This window comes from Ictalurus furcatus, unplaced genomic scaffold (assembly GCF_023375685.1).
Source record: "Ictalurus furcatus strain D&B unplaced genomic scaffold, Billie_1.0 scf3, whole genome shotgun sequence".
Lineage (NCBI taxonomy): Eukaryota > Metazoa > Chordata > Actinopteri > Siluriformes > Ictaluridae > Ictalurus > Ictalurus furcatus.
The window spans coordinates 855537-876896 of record NW_026521052.1 but is presented as its reverse complement, the minus strand read 5'-3'; the positions used below and the strand labels follow the sequence as shown (position 1 = coordinate 876896).

Below are 21360 nucleotides of genomic sequence, written 5' to 3'. Positions count from 1 at the left end.
GTAGCAGCTCATTAGCATCAATGTTCTTCAGAGCTGGGCGTATCCCAAACACTGTTAGCTGTTGTGTAACACTTCAACATGCCACCACTCTTATTTCCTGTTTCAAAAAGAAATACGTCGTCATACAGAATCAAATCACAGCTCTCAAAGTTGTTTTGTGGGGACTGTAAAGTAAAAAAATGAGCGCATTGTTCATCTTCCTTTAAAGGTACAATAGTTTTATTTATTTATTTATTTTTCACTTGTACAAATAACCTGGGAGATATGTAAAACATGATAAAAATAATGGATTAAGTTGTGGCCTTAGCAAAAGTGCATCAAGTCACTTAGAAAACCTGTTTAAAAAAACAGACTTCTGGTCTGGAAAGCTTGTTTGTGTTTGGATGTGCCTCCTGTCAATCATTTTAGAGACACTCTATGGGCAACCATAGATCCTGGGCTGGAGCTTTGTGAACATGAGCGGGAAACATTCAAATGTCAAAGTTACTATTCCATCAGCTCTGCATGCCGTGACATCAATTAAATGTGCTAGAGCTCTGCTTCTCTGCACTTCTCCTTACAGTTTAGTCATTATGATGTAGTTCAACGCTACAAAAGGTTTGAGCAAACAGTAATGCCCTTCCTCAAACTGGGTTGCCTTGCAGAATGTTGTCAAGTTGCCTGGTAACTTGTAGATTAAATATCCGTGCAGTTAAAAGGACGTTAAACGGTTTTGTCCCTGTGAGCCTTTACTCTTTCAATTTTGACTCCAGCATGAGCCAGTCTAGTGTTTCTGACAACAGCTGAGTACCAGTAACAAGTAACAATAGTCTTCACAACACTGACACTGCAAATCTGCAGTTTGACCAAGCATGTGGCCTGAACGGCTGCGAGTTCAAATCCTGTTTGTTTCCTGAAGATCCATAATCACTAATATCCCTCCAGCTATGTGCTAAATGTTCATCACCTGTCAGTTACTTTGAAACAAAAAGGTTCTGCTGAATATATGGTTTGTATAGTATGTAAGATGTACCTTTTTATAAGTCTTGATTCTTTTTTTATTTTAAAGTGCACCTATTATGTTTAAAAGTTTAAAAAATCAAAGCGAACGACAAACGGAGTTATTAACCCACAAAAGAAGGAACCGATTCTCAAGAGCTGAAACTCGTTATGGTAGTGGGCGTTTCCTTTTCGACACGCTGACAGCAGTAGACCAATCACAACAGACTGGGACACCTGACCAATCAGAGCAGCGTATGCTCTCTGAAAGGAGGAGTTTAGAGTGAATCTTTTAGAATGGATCATTTAACGAGTCGTTTTTGATGCTGGGTGGAAAAAAGGTAATGTTGCAATTTAAATTATGAGCACATTAAACCCTCACCCTATTTTTTATTTTATTTTTTTACCTTGGATGCATATAAATCTATTGTACGAGACCTTTAAAACAAAATTAGGCACGTTTCAAAGCCGTAATGGGTGCGCTTTAATTTTCTATAAGATCAACTCATACAGTAATGATGGCTTGAAGGGAATTGCAGGTTTATATTCACAGGCTCATAAAAAGTATGATGTATTGTTCTTTAATTATTGTAGGGCTGCAACTAACGATTATTTTGATAATTGATTAATCTGACGATAATTTTTTTCTGATTAATCTGATTTTTTTTTTAAAAAACTAATTTTTGTTTTTCAATTAGATTTTGTTTATTATTTATATAATTTTTACATTTAAACCTTTCAAACGTTGGTCATTTGTCTACAGTTTGTCCAGTTTTAAGCAGCAAAACTTTAAATAATACCCAAAATATAAATAATCAAAAACAAAGCTAAAAATTTAGTTTTTAGTGCATGGGGGATTTCTCCTCTGAACAAATTCACTCATGGAGAGCTGTTTCTTTCTGAAATAAATAAATAAATAAATAAATAAATAAATAAACAGCAATTGAGTATGCAAGAAGCAATTTATATGTAAATTAATATTTTCATTGTTTATAATGATAATTGCTGATGACAACCATGATTAATATAAGAAATCTAAATAATATATAATTAATACATGTTTTAACCATTTTTGTTAAATTTCTTTTACACAGACATGCTGTACTTCAGATGTGACAATATAAACCAAAAATATCTCAAATATATAATTCATTCTGTTAATTTATATAACATAGTAGAGCCGCAGTAGACGGCATTTGAAAAACAGATCAAAGTTAACTGTAGCAGACACACAGAGAAACGCAGCAAGCTAACAGGCTTGTTTAAAAGGACAGGAACAATTATATACTAACGCATAAGCATTCGATGAAAACCACTACAGTGACTAAAAAATCTTTTACTGCTGCTGTTATCACCTGCCTTTAGATTTACTGCTTGACTTTGTTCACACCGTGTTTAATTTAACCTGTTTCTGTGGTAGCGCTATTTTAATCCATCAATATGCTGCACAACCTGATGCTCGAGACAAAATACATCTAGTGTGACTGTCCCGAAGTTAGTAAACAAAGCTTTTTACACAATAGCATGGAATTAAACTAGACTATACCATTTCACATCTTCATATAATGTGGATATACTCAGGTTTTTGCTTACCGTGCTGATGTTCCACCTTCGTCCGTGACACCAACGTGTTTTCGTTTCATGTGCTCGTGCATCACTGTGGTACTCCCGCGTCACACAAACTCCACGTTGAAGAACATGCACGTTACCATCTTCTTCGCTGCATTTAATGTAAAATGCTCCTATGCCTTAGATGACTTGGGACGCACACTTTTTTTTTGCCGCCGGGTTATCTGTTTTGCACCTGTGTTTTCATGAAAGCGACGTCATACGTAAACGCCACCCGTGACGTCAGCAGACCAACTAATCGATAATGACGATTTTCATAATTGATTATTATCGATTAGTTGTTGCAGCCGTAAATTATTGTAATCGTAATCACTCAGTACATCGTCTATTTGCACGTATAGCATGACAAATAATTAACCTTGAAGCGTATGTCCATCCATCCATCTTCTATACTTCTTATCCTCTTCAGGGTCACGGGGAACCTGGAGCCTATCCCAGGGAGCATCCGGCACAAGGCGGGGTACACCCTGGACAGGGTGCCAATCCATTACAGGGCACAATCACACACACACACACACCCATTCATACACTACGGATGCTTTGGACATGCCAATCAGCCTACCATGCATGTGTTTGGACTGGGGGAGGAAACCGGAGTACCCGGAGGAAACCCCCGCAGCACGGGGAGAACATGCAAACTCTGCACACACAGGGCAACGGTGGGAATCGAACCCCTGACCCTGGAGGTGTGAGGCGAACGTGCTGACCACTAAGCCACCGTGCAATCCAAAAAATTTTTTGAAGCATTCGAAAATTTTTTTAATAAAAACACCCAAAACTGTATACGGTACCATATTAAAAAAAAATCACGTCAGCCTATCATCCGTCCTCGCTATAAAATTTGTCACTTGATTGACATACAGGGCAGCCAGTCATCGCCGCACATGCACATACAACGGCGCTAAGTGCTGCAAAACTCTAGCAAGCTTGCGAGTTGCCCAGTTAACCTCCAATTTATTTCTTTTGAACTTGAGTAAGGGTTTAAAAATGAGTAAAGAAGCTGGACCAAGTAAGAAGCCTAAAACTTACCATTTCCATATGGAGTGGGAGGAGGACTTTTTTTCACTGTGTCATTTTGGAAGTGCGTTTGCCTCATCTGCCAGTCTACCATCGCTATACCTAAGAAAGGGAATGTGGAGCGCCATTTTCGGACCCTTCATAAAAACTACCACACCGACTCTCCTCCAAAAAGCGAGCTGAGAAGGAGAAAGGTGAAAGAACTAAAATCCCAGTGGTCCTACACGAGGAGAAGACATATTTCAGTCTTGCAAAAACTTTATCGAGAAAACCCAGCTCCCATTGTGCAAATTGGTGTCCATCACCACAGACGGAGCTCCCGCCATGGTTGGTCGCTTGAATGGATTTATTGCCAAGTGCAGGAAGGACGATGATTTTCCGGACTTCCTCAGTTACCACTGCATAATACACCAACAAGCGTTATGCTCAAAAATGCTAAACATGAAGAGATAATGGATGTGGCAACGAAGATCGCCTGTTCTATTCGCGCCAGATCTCTTCAAAGACGGCTATTCCGCGCGCATCTGGAGAAGGCTGACTGCGACCACTCTGACTTGTGATTACACACTGACGTGAGGTGGCTTAGTCGAGGTAAATTCCTGCAACGATTTCGAGAGCTCTGTCCGGAGATAAAGGAGTTTTTCCGTGTAGCTAAACATGCAGAGTACAACCAACTAAATGACGATCGGTGGCTGCTAGATTTGGCATTTTTAACCGATCTGACCAACCTGTTGAATGACCTTAATCTAGAGCTGCAAGGAAAAGAAAATACCGTGATCAATATGATCAGCTCAATTAATGCATTCAAACGAAAAATGCAACATCTCTCCTCAAAGCTGCAGGGCCATAATTTGGCAAACTTGCAGAACCTCGTGTCAGAGCTGGAGACGCAAGGGAAGTCATGTGTGCAGCTTGACAGTGCACGCTACATAGAGCAGATTGACATTTGTCTGTCAGAGTTTGACAAACGCTTTCAAGACTTTGCTTTAATCGAGCCAATCGCTACATTCATGTGCGATCCATTTCGGGAAGATGCTGAAGTTGTTTCACTCGCATCAAAAATTGCAACACTGTTTCACCTGAACTCTTCTGGAGTGGAGGATGAGATTTTGACACCACAAGCCGACACTGAGCTGAAGTCCAGAGCTCATGGACAGTTCTGGAACTTACTCACAGAGGAAAAGTACCCCAACATGAAGAAATGTGCCACCTCCTTGACTGCATTATTCGGCTCCACTTATTTATGTGAGTCAGCTTTTTCACACGTGAAGATCATTAAGTCCAAATACCGTTCCACCATGACTGATGATCATTTGGAAGTTTGCTTGAGGCTGGCTATCAGCAACTACTGTCTGGACCATGCATCCCTGACTGATTCCATTCAGTGCAAGTCATCAGAGTAAGGTAGGCTAATGACAAAAATGTACACAGTTGTATTGTGCAATATGGGTTCATGCAGTTATTCAAGGTACACCAGCATACATTGTACACATAAAGAATTGTCAATGTATTTATAAATAAATATATGTCTTGCATTTTTATAGTAGGTAGATCAAATTGACTTAGTCATTAGATAAGTAGCTCGCCTGCTGAAAAAGTGTGTGCACCCCTGTTCTAGTGTGTGGATTTTAGAAAGGTAATATCATCTCAAATGGAACACTAGCGGTTTTTACTAACCGGAAAGTATAAGCCGCTTCTTAGTCGACGGCGCATGATGTCATACGGACATAATACGACGCCGCTAGCTTTAGCCTAATACCCAGAGTCACCGACACTGACTTTCTTCAGCTTACTGTTTATCAACGTTACCTTTTATTCCCAGCATGACCTCAGTCTCCATCAGACAGAGCCGAAATCGTCACGAGACTGAGGAAGAAAGTCCTCTAAGGCAGGGGGGCATTTTATATTAAACACCGCGGAGATCAAACAGTGCTGCACGAGCACAAACATGTTTATATCCAGAATACTCCACTGTGTGTAAGGGGCAGGGGAAACTGGTGCACGCTGCTTAAAAGGTTTAGATTAAATTAAGTTTATTGTCATTATATGTTGTATCAGCGCGCTTACAGTGTAACTTCTGTCATTTATTATAATGGAAGTGACGTGTTAGTAACGAGGCCGCGTTGCTCCATACAGTAAGATCTGTAATGTTTAATTAAAACATAATGAATAAAAGTAAACACAAGTAAAATAATGTCTAAAGGCAGTGAGGAACAGAAACCACAAGGTGCAGTGAAAGTGAGTTTTTATTATTCATTTAGGACTGTGGTTTAATTCAGTGCTTTTTGTGCATCCACAAAAATTATTTATTTAAATTATTTGTTTATTATGTTTTATTTATTTTATTAAATATTTAAATGTATGTATGTGTAATTATATATATATATATATATATATATATATATATATATATATATAATTATTTATTTACTTTAATTCATATTATATATGTTATTTATTTTATTAAATATTTAAATTTATTATATATTTTATTTATTTATTTATTTTAGTTTATATTATGTATGTTTTATTTATAATACATATTTATGATGAAATTCTTTTCAGTCTTATATAATTGGACTAACAGTTTAGTTTTAGTCTGAAGTTTATATTTGTAACACTCAGTTTGTGGATATTATTTTAAATAAACTACAAAAGGGGTACTGAAACTTTGGCCCCGCATCCGATTAATCCGAAAAAATAATCGGCCAACTAATCGATTATAAAAAATAATCGTTAGTTGCAGCCCTACTTTATATGTTTATACAATTCAGATACTAGCCATACAAAGATGACCTTGCTCTGGGGGCCAATGTTTATCTGTTAGTAAGTCCTGTCATAGAAATAAACTCATCACTGGGACCGTTCCCAACAACACTGCGGGTCCGGGGGTAGACCCTTAAGCTGGAAAGATTATCGTGTGGAAGACCTAATGATGAATTCCGCCAATCACATCGTTGCAGCAGAAAGAGTGCATGACGCACACACTTTCACCCAAATTTGGTATTTAGCTGATTGTGGTGACGGGACTAAGTGCCTAAGGCGACGTGATTTCTTTAGATCCCACATGAGCCCATGAAGTTCTCTAGTAGACTATTGCTGCAGATTGGACGACAATTAGTAGTTAAAAGCCCGTATGCCAGGATATTGGCCGCCTCTGTAAACCGTTCTGTATCGCCTTTTGTCAGAAGAATCATTACCAACAGTGCTACCCACACAACGTCACACGTCCCCTCGTCACGCAGACACATAATGATTATTCTATCATTGAACACATGCGGTCTGCGATATGCAACCCTCCACATTCTAGCGAGACGGGGTTTGATTGGCTGAACTCAGACAGACAGTTAATATCCATGAGCCCATCCCCCGAGTACTATCAATAGGTGCAATGATTCTTCTTGTCTTGCTCATTTTGCTTTGTATTGTTTCTCTCATTCGGAGCAGTCTCTCACGCTCGTTGAAATCACTAATGACTAGGGATGCACCGAATGTTCGGCAACCGAAATCATTCGGCCGAAAATAGCAAAAAAAAAAATTTTTGGTGTTCGGCCGAATAAGTGAAAATGCCGAATAAATTTGACCAAATAATGACATGTTTGATGACGCGACCAAATAGCCTAGCAACCAGAGTGAGACGCTCGAATGTCACGACCTCGATAAGGGGGTGCGCACATGCACGAACTACGTGCTCTTCGGATGTTTACTTTTTTGTTTCTTTTCCATAGTATTCTGTCACGTCGAGAGACAGAAGGGAGTAGAGTACGGAAGCAGGTAAAGTATTTATTTAAGGGCAGGCAGACAAATCCAAATCGTAATCCAAAAAACGTAGTCAAGACAGGCAAAGGGAATCAAAGTCACGGTCACAGAAACAGGGTCACAACAAGAAACATGAACTAGTACTATGGACTGGGAGTGGAAAAACCAGCGGGGACTAAATGAACTAATCTATAGTTTAAACTAACTAAATCTATCAAGGAACATAACATTAACAACATATCCAACTATACTATATCTACTGTAATACTCCGCGAGGTGTACAGGGACACGAGCGGTATATATCCCCAATATCATCAACCCTAGAGAACCCAATAGAACTTTTTTGTTGTAGGCTACAGAGTGTTCCATTCTTTCAGCAGTCAGTTATAGGACTAACATAGGCTATTTTTATTTTACTCATTTATTTATTTAAAGTTATATTGTGCCTTGTTGGTAGCCTATGCCTGCTGGAATGAAAAAAATGTTCAGTGTTAAATAAATATTTTGAAATTGTAGTTTTTGTAATTGATTTTTTTTCTTTGAAAAGCAAGACAAAATAGTAAAAAGCACATTTTGACTATTTAATTTATGCAGTGGTGAAAAAAATTGCAAAATAAATGGAAAAAACGTGTTCGGTTTGGCCTTCGGCCAAGTTTTTCATCATATTCGGTTTTGGCTTCGGCCAAGAATTTTCATTTCGGTGCATCCCTACTAATGACCAAACGCTGATGTTGACAAAGACTGATTACGATCCCTATGATGACCAACCTGACTTGTATCTTAAACCTGACTGGGAATCAGATTCTGCCAGTGACACTAACTATGACGATCCATTGACCTTCATTTCACACCTATTGTAAATTTTCCTTTGACCAGGACGATTCTCATTTCACCCTGAAATGAGCTTGCTTGATGACAGGATACTTTATATCAGCAAAAACAGCCTTAGCGCCTTCATTATGTCTGTTTCATGATGAATTCAGTTGAACCGTGAAAGGATTCTGGAGTTCTGATGTATTTACAGCATAGTAATTTCTCTGTTAATTTTAGTTATCATATTTTATAATGATAAAAGGGGGAATGTGAGGGAAATTATTCATTTTTACTTTGAAATAGTTTTGTTCTTGTTCTGTTTCATTCTCATGTGAGGATAACGACTCAGAAGGCCATGTGATGTCACTGAGATCAGTACAGAATGTTTATCTGCTTACAGAGACACAAACATGTTCTTCTGTTCTAGGCTCGTCTAAACATCTTCTAAGATCTTGAAACAAAGCCTGTTTGAACTGCCTCAAACTGCTTCTTATCGGTACACAGAATGATGTCATGCTCTGCGTTTCATATATATAGTAGTGGTTTAGTACAAGCGCTTCAGAGCGCTCTCAATAAGAGCGCTCTATTCTATTCTGCTTTATTCTATCCTGTATTAACCATCTTTCTGTAATAAACCTTTTTACCTTCAGAGGACGAGTCTGCGAATGTTGTCTAATTTCCACGACAGGTCAGAGGTCACATCAAGTACTCTGCGCAAACCTGTTAAATCTGTTAAGCGTTTATTTTAGAAACAAGCTTTTATACACATAATCAGAAGCTGTGTAACTATGAAACAGTGTGACTTCCTGTTACACAACCATCACAGATGTGTGTGTGTGTGTGTGTGTGTGTGTGTGTGTGTGTGTGTGTGTGTGTGTAAAATCTCAGTGTGTCTCATCGGTGAGGAGGTCGGACCTCTTTCTCCTGGCTCCTCCCTCTGATCCGTCCTTCTCTGGGCTTCTGGGTCCGGGACTCGAACACGAACACACACATTCACGAACACACAGTTTTAAATGAAAGTTTTTAAGTTTACATGAAATCACAACGCATTCGTATTGTCTGCATTTTACACTCACTCAGGAACGTCAGCACAATTCCACATCATTTCACAAAATACACTGACAAATCTAAAGAAATTATTTTTATTTTATTTATTTTTTTAAATACACTCCGACTTCTTCCCCCTTACATCTTGTCCAAAATCGAATGCCTCTCAGTTGACATTTTATGCAATATATGCACTTGTCACAGGTGTAATCAGTGTTTTTACTATAAATAATTCAGTGCAACAATGCTGTGATCAGTTTTTGGGTAAAAAAAAAAACAAAAAGCACCGAATTAAACTATAGTCCTAAATTAATAATATATATATTCTGGTGTGTGTGTGTGTGTGTGTGTGTGTGTGTGTGTGTGTGTGTTAGGTTCTTTTCTGTTTTGTACAAACAGTTGTGTAAAGTTTTACTGTGAAGTTTATATTTGTTACACTCAGTTTGTGGACTTTATTTTAAATAAACAAAAACAAATGGTACTGAAAGTTCGCTCCACCCCATCCGATTAATCAAAAAATTATTGGCCAACTAATCGATTATGAAAATAATCGTTAGTTGCAGCCCTAATAATAATAATAATAATAATAATAATAATAATAATAATAATAATAATAATAATAATGCTGTTAAACAGTTCAGAAGCTCCGTGTATTGTCCTTGATACGTGAAAACTAGACAATGCACAGTAATAACGCTGATGAGCTGTATTATTATTATTATTATTATTATTCTACGAGAAATAAGCTCATAGCAACACTGATGAAATACACATACAGTACAAAAAAACCACACACACAAATAGAGAATGTGTTTAGCATTTTTTACATCTGCACATAATTTAGTCTGCACATAGTTTAGCAGCAGTTTTAGAATTAAAAATGTCATGTATGAGTCTTTATTGGTCACATATTCAATAGAGCACAGTGAAATTGTTTTCTTCACATACCCCAACATGTCAGGAAGCTGGGGTCAGAGCACAGGGTCATGATATGATGACCTGACCTTCTGATCAGTAAACCAGAGCCTTAACCACTAAGCCACCTCTGCCCCACTGGTGAGAGAAACATGAATTTTCATAGCATCTAATAGTTCTTACCCCACTATTTGCTAAGTACTACAAATATAGACTTCTAAACACCGCCATTAAAAGCTTAATAACAGAATACTGCAATTTTTGGGAAATTGCCGTTCCCGAGTTTGGCCACACGAGGGCAGTCATGTTCCATCCAGCACAACACACGACGCCGCCTAAAACAGAAGGTAGGTTGTAGGTATTTTACTATTACTACTACTACTTCTAATAATGACCTCAATCGAAGTAATTAAATACGTAATGAAAATTGTTGTCTATATAGCTGACCTCATTTTCCTACACAGTGAGTTAAAGGTGCACAACTATCAGAATCCCAGTTCATAATTGTGTTTGATTGGCCAAGTAGAATAAAGTGTGCAATGAATCCAACTCTTTTTGAGCTTATTGGACATTACACAATGCTGTAACTATCTCATTGGCACTACTTAATTGCTCATAGTTTATTTGACGAATGTAACTGCTGCGACATATTTTGCCAATCTTAAACTCAGCTGTCATTCTGGAGGTGCAGTTTTGGTTGATGCATGACATTTAGGTTCAAACACAGTGCGTACATTGACTGTAACACAGATAGTGAAAATGGAAATGGGAAAAGAGAAGGCCAGTGATTAGACAGTGCGCAGGCTGACTTTTAAGAATGAGATGAGGGTTTGAGACAATGTAGCTAATTTCGACCTTCGAGAGTCCATTATATTGTGCATTTGCGAGAGCTGATAAAGCAAGGCCTGAGCGCTGCTCTCCCATGAATGTTCAGGCTTTTGGGTAATTCTAGCAGTCTGCTAAATGCAGAGATGAGTAAATCTCAACAGGGTTGTAGCACGGTTTCTCGGGGTTGTATAATCTGAGCAATGCAAAATGGGGCTTTAGCAGCACAAAGTTATTCGTATTAAGATTGTAGCAACACGAAGTAACTGAAAATGGTATTCTAGTAGCATGTAGAAATTCGAACTAAGGTTCTAGAAGCACATAAAAATTCTAAATACTGTTGTAGTAGCATGTAGTCATTCAAAACAGTGTTCCAGCAGCACAAAGTCATTCAAAAGAATGTTCTAGCAGCATGGAATACAACACACACACACACACACAAGGCAATAGCGGAGCTGGGATAAAGGGCATTAGGGTGACTGTGCTCATTAGGGTCAGGGAGGAATCGGACCGAGCTAAAGAGGAGGAGGCCGGATGGGCTGGCTGGTGCTAACTAGGCGCACCTGTTTGGCCCGGGACTACAAGAGCGGAGCGCCGCGCCGCGTACGAGGAGCGCCAGCCCGAGTGGCGAAGCCCGGACGCTGGCAAAGACAGAGGGAGTCTTCTGACCTACACCTATAATCACATTTTCTTGTTGGACATGCTTTCTCCCCTACAACTAACAATGTCTTACTCTTGTCTTTGCTCCTCTGTTCAGCTCTTCCTACTTTCCTACTGACTGTTTCCCACCCACCTAGTCAACTTTTATTCAACATTTGTTCTTTTCATCTAGACTTTCAATGCATTTACTCTTCACCATCTATTCATATGCTTTCAGTTTGAATGAAAGTGAGCACATGTGATTTCTAGCATGCTAGCCGTGTTAATGAATGATAGCTACCATGCAAAGTTTGCTCCTGTCGAAGAATTGTTTCTCTATGAATGTGACTGTTGTGTAAACTTCTCCTTTGAAACTGCTTTATCCTCTTTACTCTGAAGCTAAAATTTTGTCTATATGATTAATGTGTGGGATTTTAGCTTGTTCTTATGAAATGGGGGTTTGACTCCTGCACTTATGTTGCTTTTTTCTAAAGCCGACAAACATTTGCAGTATCTGCCACAAGCTCTCCCATTTTCTCCAAACTACTGAATTTGTGATACAACAAACTTTTTTTGGACAAACAGTTTTGAGCCTTTGCTTTTATTTCTTTTAACTATATTCTTTGAGAACTAATAATTTTCCCCCAATATCTGATTTTAACTATTGTGCTGATAGGTCATTAAGGCTTGAACCTTATGAAAACTTCATTAAGACTGATTTGCTAGCCTAAGCTCAATCGGTTTTGTCCGATCTAATCCACAAACTGAGCAGGAGTCACACCCGACTCCACCTGTTTAATCGGTCGATCTTGACTTTCAATAGACTCGGGTGTGGCTTCTGCTTGGTCAGAATGAAAACCTGCACCTGAGTTCTGAGTTCCTGAATACTAGATGTTCATACTAAATTACTACAGTCTTTCACTTATCCCAGTATTTTTTAGATAGTTTATTAGGGGACAGTGCATTTTCCCAGATGTTTTTTCCCCAGCAAGTTCTTTAGTGTCATGTTTTGCATTCCAATTCACATCTCTAGCTCAGTTCTCTCCTCCTGATATCTTTTGCAGTCTAACAGAATGTGTTTTACCGTCTCTTGTGTATTGCAGTGTGTGCAGAGTCCAGTGGGGTGTTTTCCTATTCTGTGTAATGTTAGATTTAAGCCAGCATGAACTATTCTAAGACACATAATTATCATCTCTTCCTTTGGGTTCCTGCCTTGCCTCATACATATGTCCCGGTATTCCTGCCGTATTTTATGTGTCCCTTTATAATGGTTTTAACATCTGCTCTACTTAATGGTACTTGTATATCAACTGTTTCATGCTTTATCAATCTTTTTGCCAGTAGATCTACAGTTTCATTTTCTTCCACCCCTACATGTGCAGGAACCCAAAAGAAGGAAACATTCAGCTCCCTACCATGGAGTATGAGAAGCAGATAATATATTTGTTAACCAGTGTCTTGTCTACATGATGTTTTCCCAGACTGTATATTTGATAGTGCAGATAGACTGTCAGAAGCTATAGCGACATCTTAGTTCTGATTATTTTTTTCCGACCGCTGCAGTGACAATAGGACTCCTGATAGTTCTACGGTGTACGCTGATAAATGATCGGTCGCTCTTTTTTTGACTGCTACTTCACGAGGAATGAACAAAGCCACACGGGTGTGGCCAGTCTTGAGCCATCTGTATATACAAGTCATTTATCCTGATAATGGTCCATATATTTTTGAAGTATTATCCACTGTGGTGCTATTTTAGATTCCTCTTTTAATATTTGTTGTAATCTTGTATCTACAGATGGTTTTATGAATTTCCAGGGTGGTACAGTTCACCTCAATGGGGCTTTCTTGTAGCTGGCTGAGGCCTGCATTTTGTGGCTTTACATTTCTTACCCATCCCAAACTCTTAAAGAAGTTAGTCCTATAAAACTCTGAGCATTGCTGGTGTACACCCTGCTATGCCCTCATAGATTTATCCAATATAAATCACAGCATCTCTCCTGTCTCGACCTGTAACGCAGTCACTGGTGATGATTTAAATGCTCTAGTACAGATCCAGAGTTCTTGCGCCTGTTCCACGTCAAGCTTTTTAAGATTTTTAAGATACATTAGGCGACCGTAATCAAAGACAACTCTTGTAAGAGCCTGACAGATATTTATGAGCGATGCCCTACTTGCTCCCCGGTCTCAGAACATTATTCATCTTTTTACATTTGTTCTTAATTTTATCAATATGCTGACACCAGGTAAACTTCTCATCAAAAAGCTCTCCTAAAAATCTCACAGCCTTGACCTGTTCAAGATCTTGCCTGTACAGTTTCAGTGGTGCTGTTTTATGACGTTTAGAAAAACATATACCTTGTGATTTTGAAATTGATAGTTTAAAACCCTATTCATTTGCCCACTGTTCTACTTTCCCTATTGCGTGTTGCATTTTCTTTCTTACATATTCTATATCCCGACCCCTAACCTTGTCAGCTGCATAAAGCGACTTACCTATATTTTCTCCGACCTGATCAAATGTCTTTAATCATAATATTAAACAGTATTGGGCTACATACACTGCCTTGTGGGGTAAAATTTTCCGCTGCATATCTATTTGAGTACTCTGCACCTACTCTAACTTCTATTGGCCTTCTGTTCAGGAAGTCTAATACCCAATTATATATATATCTTTCCGTTTATTCCTAATTCGTCGAGTTTAATAAGAAGTCCATCCTTCCCAAGGGTATCATACATCTTTTCGACATTGAAAAATACAGAGATGACACTTTCTTTGTTAGTTCGAGCTTTCCTAACTTCTGGCTCTAGGCATGAAATGGATTCTACCATTCTCCCCCTCCCTTTACGAAATCCTGACTGATACGGTGAGAGAAGAAGTTTACTTTCTATATAGTGATCTAATCTATCTGTTATCATCCTCTCTGTAGTTTTCCCTGTGACGTTAACACTGTGGGTCTGTAACTTGACGGATCTGACTGTATTTGCCGGGTTTGAGTATTGGAACCGTTTCCGTGTTAGTGGGATTTTTCCTGTATTCCATACCATATTGAACAGTCTTAATAATACATCAAGCGTGATGTCTCTCATGTGGCCTAACATGCTATAGCATGTACTGTACTTCCCTGATGTCATTTGCCGTGCGTTTGATATAACTCTTTTGAACTGAAATAGAGTAAATGGCAAGTCCTTCTTTCTACTATCACTGGATTTTGGGCAAGTGTCTGATCTCTACACTGCTTGGCTGTTGAGGATAGGTTTTCAGTACTGTGGAGCTTCACAAAAGTTTTTACCAAAAGTTCTGTTTTTTTCTGCATTGCTGATTGCATTTTTATTGTTGTTATTTAACACTGGTATTTACACATTGTTTCTTATTCCACTCATTTTCCTAATTGTTCTCCATATGTCTGATAGCTGGGTTTCTCTTCCAATTTTACTGCAGAATTGTCTCCAATATACACGTTTGGCTGATCTGATTGTTTTCTTACCTACTGCTTGCGCCATTTTATAGTTAATCAAAGTTTCCAGTGTACGGTGAGCTTCGAGTTTCCTAAAAGCTTTATTTCTCTTTTTAATTGCTACAGTACAGCTCTCATCCCACCGTGGCACGCTCTTTCTTCGTTTACTTCCTATCTTTTTTGGCATTGTTTCTTCATCTGGTCGTATAATGGCCGTGGTCACTTTTCCGTTCGTTTCTTCGACATCTGTTATATCCTTATTCGCTAATCCCACACGTTTCATTTCGCTGTACGTTTGGAACATCTGCTGGTCGGCTTTCTCTAACTTCCACCTTGGCGTTCTCGCTACCTACTGTCGAATGGTCTAAACCCTCCCGGGTGTTGATTCCTGCAATTTCAGTTGACGTTATTGTCAGATCGATAGTGCTTTCTGCATTATGTGAACTACAATACCACGTGTCCTTCCCGTCATTAACACATACCAAATTTTTATCGTGTATAAATTCCTCGATCACTGATTCATTTATATCTGTATTCTTACTCCCCTGTATTGTGCTGTGTGTGTGTGTGTGTGTTAAAATCCCCACACCGTACTAATTTCCCTCACGTCAACCCACATACTGCATTTGGAGTATCGGTGCTCTGTCTATTACGGGGATTGTAAAAGTTGAATATCGTTATACTGTCTTTTCCTGTCCGTATTTTGACTACCACAGATTCGTGTTCTTTCCCTTTATTGATTAGATTATATCTCACATCATTTCTTACAAAAGTTGCTACCCCTCCACCATTACCCTTTTCCCAATCATTTCTGATTGTACACAGCAAATTTTAAAGTGTTATTTTTACACTCACACTGTTAAAATTAACACTTATCAAGAGTTTATATAGGTCCACACTAAATAGAGTTCAATTTACACTTTCAGTATTGTTTTTTTTTCTACACTCTCATAGTGTTGAACAAGCACTGTAAGTGTTCACTGTTAGCACAATTGGTATAGTTTTTTTACTCCTCACAGGCTCCATTTACACTAAGAAAGTGTTGAATCTACAGTAAATGTGTCAATAGCTCAACCTAATGGAGTTATTTTCAACACTAGTGTAATTAAATGTGCTCTACACCCTGTCTGCCTAAAAATGCAGACCTTTAAAATGTGTGTACTCGTCAATAAAAGAACAGCTAACACATCAGTTGCTGTATAAAGTTGAACTTTTATTTTCAACACAGTATCTTAGATGTAACAAACCAGCATGAATTGAGGTGCAATATATTCACCTCATAGTGAATATATTCATCTGACCCATTTGGAGCCTGTAGATCAAAAGGCATGTAGAACTTCAAACTCCGGGCTTTTACAAGTTCACCCAAGTCACATACTGTCGGCTACAGCCACGCTGCGCACATAATAACTTAAACTTTAACGAAGGATAGAAACTGTGCGTGACTCTCGTGGCTTTGCATGCAGACTTTGACAACAGAAACACTAACATTTAACCTAGTGCAAAAGCTTTGCACACAATTCCTTTACTCTGGGAGACTCACTGGTAAGACCAACATCAATGTTGTAGATCGTAATCTGCAGGAAGGTAAAGATGTTGACAAGGGCTTCCTCATATGACAGTTTGAACACATAGTGGACTTTGAAGAGTTCATCTATAGCACTCAAGGAGCTGGTTCCTGTGCAAGGGATGAGGTGCTTATCCACTACCACGTAGAATTTGTCAATCCTGCCCTTGATCCTTCCTAATGCCAGTAGAGACGGCTGGAGGCCCTCCCTGGCACTGAGATGGCCTTCAATACTGGTGGATGTAAAACACCAGTACAGTGGAACAATAAAAACTAGATTAAAAATACAAAATACACCAATTACGATGTGCAATGACGAAATCCCTGAAATGTGGTCCTTGACACATTCAGACATTGTGATGAAAAATGTGCTATAATCATAACTAGGAAACACAACAAACCTTAATTCAATATGTGCAAAATAACTCCAGTTCGTATCATTCTTTATGTATTACTGCAACAGGACAACTTCATCAAAGGAATATTTCAACCAAAAAAGAAAGTTCTTATGTGACTTTCTTTCTTCATCCGAACACAAAGAATTTTCAAAGGAAATTCGAGTTCTGTAAGTCAATAGAATGCATGCGAATGGGTGCCATCTTTTTGAGAGTCCAAAATGTACATTTAGACAGTGTCACAGTAATAAAAGAACAGTTATTCAAAGAGCTCACAAGCTGTACACTCACTACTTTACACTGTAGCAAAGTGTCATTTCTTCAGTGTTGTCACATGAAAAGATATAATCAAATATTTCCAAAAATGCAAGGGGTGTACTCACTTTTGTGAGATACTATATATATATAAATATATAATGTGTGTGTATGAGAGAGAGAAATATATAGGTATGTTTCTACTAAAACCGTCTTCTAACTCGTTTTAAACAAACACATTAAATAATATTTAATACAGTGCACATACATATATATATAGACACAGAGAGAGAGAGAGAGAGAATATCCACAAATAGGGAAGAAGATTTCAAAGATAAGGTCATGTCTACAATTATTAAATTACAAAAACAATTATCATGGACGGGACAAAAGGGATGATGGATGAAATGTATGTATGATGTAATAGCTCTTGCCCAGAAATCCGCTTCTAGAAAGTTGCCGTTCCCGAGTTTGGACACACGGGGGCAGTCAAGCTCCATCCAGCACAACGCCGCCCGAAACAGAGGGTAGGTTTGGGCTATTTTACAGACACAGCTCATTACTGTGCATTGTATTGTTCGGACATAACCACAATTAACGGCTCATCTATAAAAACAAACATTATGTAATACTCATAGGACTATATTTATCATGAAAATGCAAAATAAATAACCAACCTTTTTCTAATGTTGATAGATATAGAAAGCCGTGTACTTCATTTACACACACACACACACATAATTATTACTGTTCCTTCTCCCTCTGTACCACGTTCTAATACTTAAACTGCCCAAGAAAGAAAGTTTGCTGTTTTCTGAGACGATGAAGTGGCTCTTAAAAGAGCCTTTGTGTCTATTAGACGGATTTGTAGTTTAAGCGCGTTCTCCGCGAATACGGCGGGCCAGCTGAATATCCTTGGGCATGATGGTCACTCTCTTGGCGTGGATAGCGCACAGATTGGTGTCCTCGAACAGACCGACCAGGTATGCCTCGCTCGCCTCCTGCAGGGCCATGACGGCCGAACTCTGGAAACGCAAGTCAGTCTTGAAGTCCTGAGCGATTTCTCGCACCAGGCGCTGGAAGGGCAGCTTGCGGATGAGCAGCTCAGTAGACTTCTGATAACGGCGGATCTCCCTCAGAGCCACGGTGCCGGGCCTGTAACGGTGAGGCTTCTTCACGCCGCCGGTAGCCGGCGCGCTCTTGCGGGCAGCCTTAGTGGCGAGCTGCTTCCTTGGTGCTTTACCACCGGTGGACTTACGGGCGGTCTGCTTGGTTCTTGCCATAGCGTCGAGCTCTGTACTTCATGGATAGAAAAACAGAATAAACAGCGCGCTCGAACGCGGCCTTTTTAAGCCATAACTCCGCCCTGCGCTGATTGGGCGTCTCGAACGCGCTCGTCTGCTATTCGATAGAACGTTTTACGTCACCTGTTGACTATTGGACCGTCTTCTCTGCCACCGTTCGAAACACAAGACGCCCGCCACAATTCTATTCTATTGGCGCTCTCTCTAACACAAATGCTTTGTTCATTAGGAACACACACAACGCCGTCACAAACCATTTTCACTCCTGACTTCATTTAACCAGCACGCTAACTGCTATTGTTCTTATAGTCATTACTTAAATATGGTATCAAATCATGACTAGAAAATTATCAAGTCCTTTTTTATTTATAAATATGCTGTCTTAGAAGTGCACTTTCACCCCTTGGATTTCATTTAAGCAACAGGCTAACTACAACGCTTGTGTTTTCATTTCAAACGTGCTGACTTTCTAGTGCACACTTTCAGTAGAAAAAGGGGTGTAAAATTGCACTTTTGAAGCAAAGATGGTGGCTCTTAAAAGAGCCTTTGGGTACTGATAAAGCAGCAGTGGACGAGTTTACTTGGTCTTAACGGCCTTCTCGGTCTTTTTAGGCAGAAGCACAGCCTGAATGTTCGGTAGCACACCACCCTGAGCGATGGTCACTCCGCCGAGCAGTTTGTTCAGCTCCTCGTCGTTACGCACGGCGAGCTGCAAGTGGCGAGGAATAATACGGGTCTTCTTATTGTCACGGGCGGCGTTACCGGCCAACTCCAGGATCTCAGCGGTCAGATACTCCAACACTGCGGCCAGGTAGACCGGAGCGCCGGCACCGACGCGCTCGGCATAGTTGCCTTTACGCAGAAGCCTGTGCACACGTCCCACGGGGAACTGAAGTCCAGCTCTGGATGAACGAGTCTTGGCCTTAGCTCTAGCTTTTCCGCCGGTTTTTCCTCTGCCACTCATCTTGATGCTCAGATCTGTTCTAACAACAACACCGAAATAAACGTTACACCCCGAGCTCTCCGTGATATAGACAAAACGGCCACTCTCTTATTCGCTAAGAACGCAGTGGCACATTAGCCAATCACAAACAGGCCGTCGAATTCCAGCGTCACCCCTCCCACCCCTGTTTGTGCGTGTGTGAGTGTGAGAGAGAGCGAGCGCGCGAATGAAAACAGACAGAAGGGAATATTCATACAAAAGCACGAAGTAACAACTACATACTGAATTTATTTATTCTTATCATTAACATTGATTTATTATGTATCAATATGTTATCCTACATATTCTGTGATCGTTTTGGAGATCAGGAATGACGTTTAGGAATCACGATCAGGATTCTATTCTACTGTACTAAAATCAGTATCAGCTTGTGGTTATGTATGTTAGAAACATACTATTGTATGTTTCTAACGTGTATTGCCTTGATTCCATAAAGCTTGACTGAAAATGTCGCTCTTTAAAGGAAAATATGGGTGGCTCTTAAAAGAGCCGTTTAAGGAACAAAAGCATGAAAGACACAAACGTCTTTACTTCTTTTTGGGTGCTGCCTTCTTCGCCTTTGCCACTTTAGGCTTTGTGGTCTTGGGCTTGACAGCTTTCGCTTTCTTGGGGCTCTTGGCTGCCTTTTTAGGGGTCGCGGGCTTTTTCGCCTTCTTCGGGCTCTTGGTGGCTTTCTTTGCGGCCGGCTGTAGGCTTCTTCGCCTTCTTAGGAGACTTCTTGGCCGCGGCGGCGGGTTTCTTGGCTGCTACCTTCTTGGGCTTCTTAGTGGCGGCGGGCTTTTTCGCTTTGGGCGCGGCTTTCTTCACGGGCTTCTTGGCTTCGATCTGCTTCTTGTTCAGCTTGAAAGAGCCAGACGCGCCGGTCCCTTTGGTCTGCACAAGAGTGCCTTAGTCACGAGACCCTTAACGGCGATCTTGACGCGGGAGTTGTTCTTCTCCACATCATATCCGCCGGCAGCCAGCGCTTCTTCAGAGCAGCGAGAGACACGCCGCTCCTCTCCTTAGACGAGGAAACGGCTTTGACGATCAGCTCGCCGACGCTAGGCCGGCTTTTTTTGCTCTCGAAGCTGCTTTCTTCTTGGGCGCTTTGGCCGCGCGGCGGCGGGAGCGGGTGCGAACTTCTGCCATCTCTCTTGGAACTACGTAGAATACACGAGTCGTACGCTGTACGTTAGTGTGTAACACAGGATCCTCCCTCCCCGCGGCCGGGGGGGCTGGTCTTAAAAACAAGATTGAGAGCGTTTGTAGACTCAACTCGGGCGCCGCTGAATGAATGCACGGACGCGGCGCGCGCTCAGATGTGTTTTCTCATGGCATTTCTCGGTGAAAATCCCACTCGCAAGACGAGATTCAACACGTTTGAAGCACACGCTGAGCGAGGACGGGCTTTCTCGTTTCTCCCGTGGCCCGGCCCGGCCGGCTAGAGAGCAACAGTCTCGCGCCAGCGCACATGAAAAGGCGCGGCGGCGCGTTTGTACTCAAGCCGGCGGGCTGCGCATTTGGTGCGATGTGGTGTGTAAAAACGGGCGAAAAGCAGGCACGGCCGTCGTATGCGTTCTGGGGCCGAGTTAAAGAGGAGCCTTGTGAACGAGCCTGATGTCTTTTGCAGCTGTCGAGTTGGTGTTGTGTAGATCGGAAGCAGAGGACTTGGGGGCGTGTAAAACAGCACGCAGCGCGCGTGACTATAGGCTCCGCTATAGCCTTGTGTGTGTGTGTGTGTTGTGATTCCATGCTGCTAGAACATTCTTTTCAATGT

At 40.4% G+C, this 21360-nt stretch overlaps 2 protein-coding genes and 1 pseudogene across 2 annotated transcripts; all 3 read right to left on the bottom strand.

Annotated features, from left to right (window-relative positions):
• Positions 1-15010: 15010 nt before the first annotated feature.
• LOC128604793 (histone H3) lies at positions 15011-18992 on the bottom strand. The gene has a single exon (XM_053619887.1). The coding sequence runs from the start codon at positions 18578-18580 to the stop codon at positions 18170-18172; it is 411 nt and encodes a 136-aa protein (XP_053475862.1). The 5' UTR covers positions 18581-18992; the 3' UTR covers positions 15011-18169.
• A 37-nt stretch (positions 18993-19029) lies between these two features.
• Positions 19030-19583, bottom strand: LOC128604796 (histone H2A). The gene has a single exon (XM_053619889.1). It carries the CDS (start codon positions 19563-19565, stop codon positions 19179-19181), a length of 387 nt encoding a protein of 128 aa, XP_053475864.1. The 5' UTR covers positions 19566-19583; the 3' UTR covers positions 19030-19178.
• A 526-nt stretch (positions 19584-20109) lies between these two features.
• LOC128604789 (histone H1-like) lies at positions 20110-20732 on the bottom strand (annotated as a pseudogene).
• Between the last annotated feature and the right edge of the window lie 628 nt (positions 20733-21360).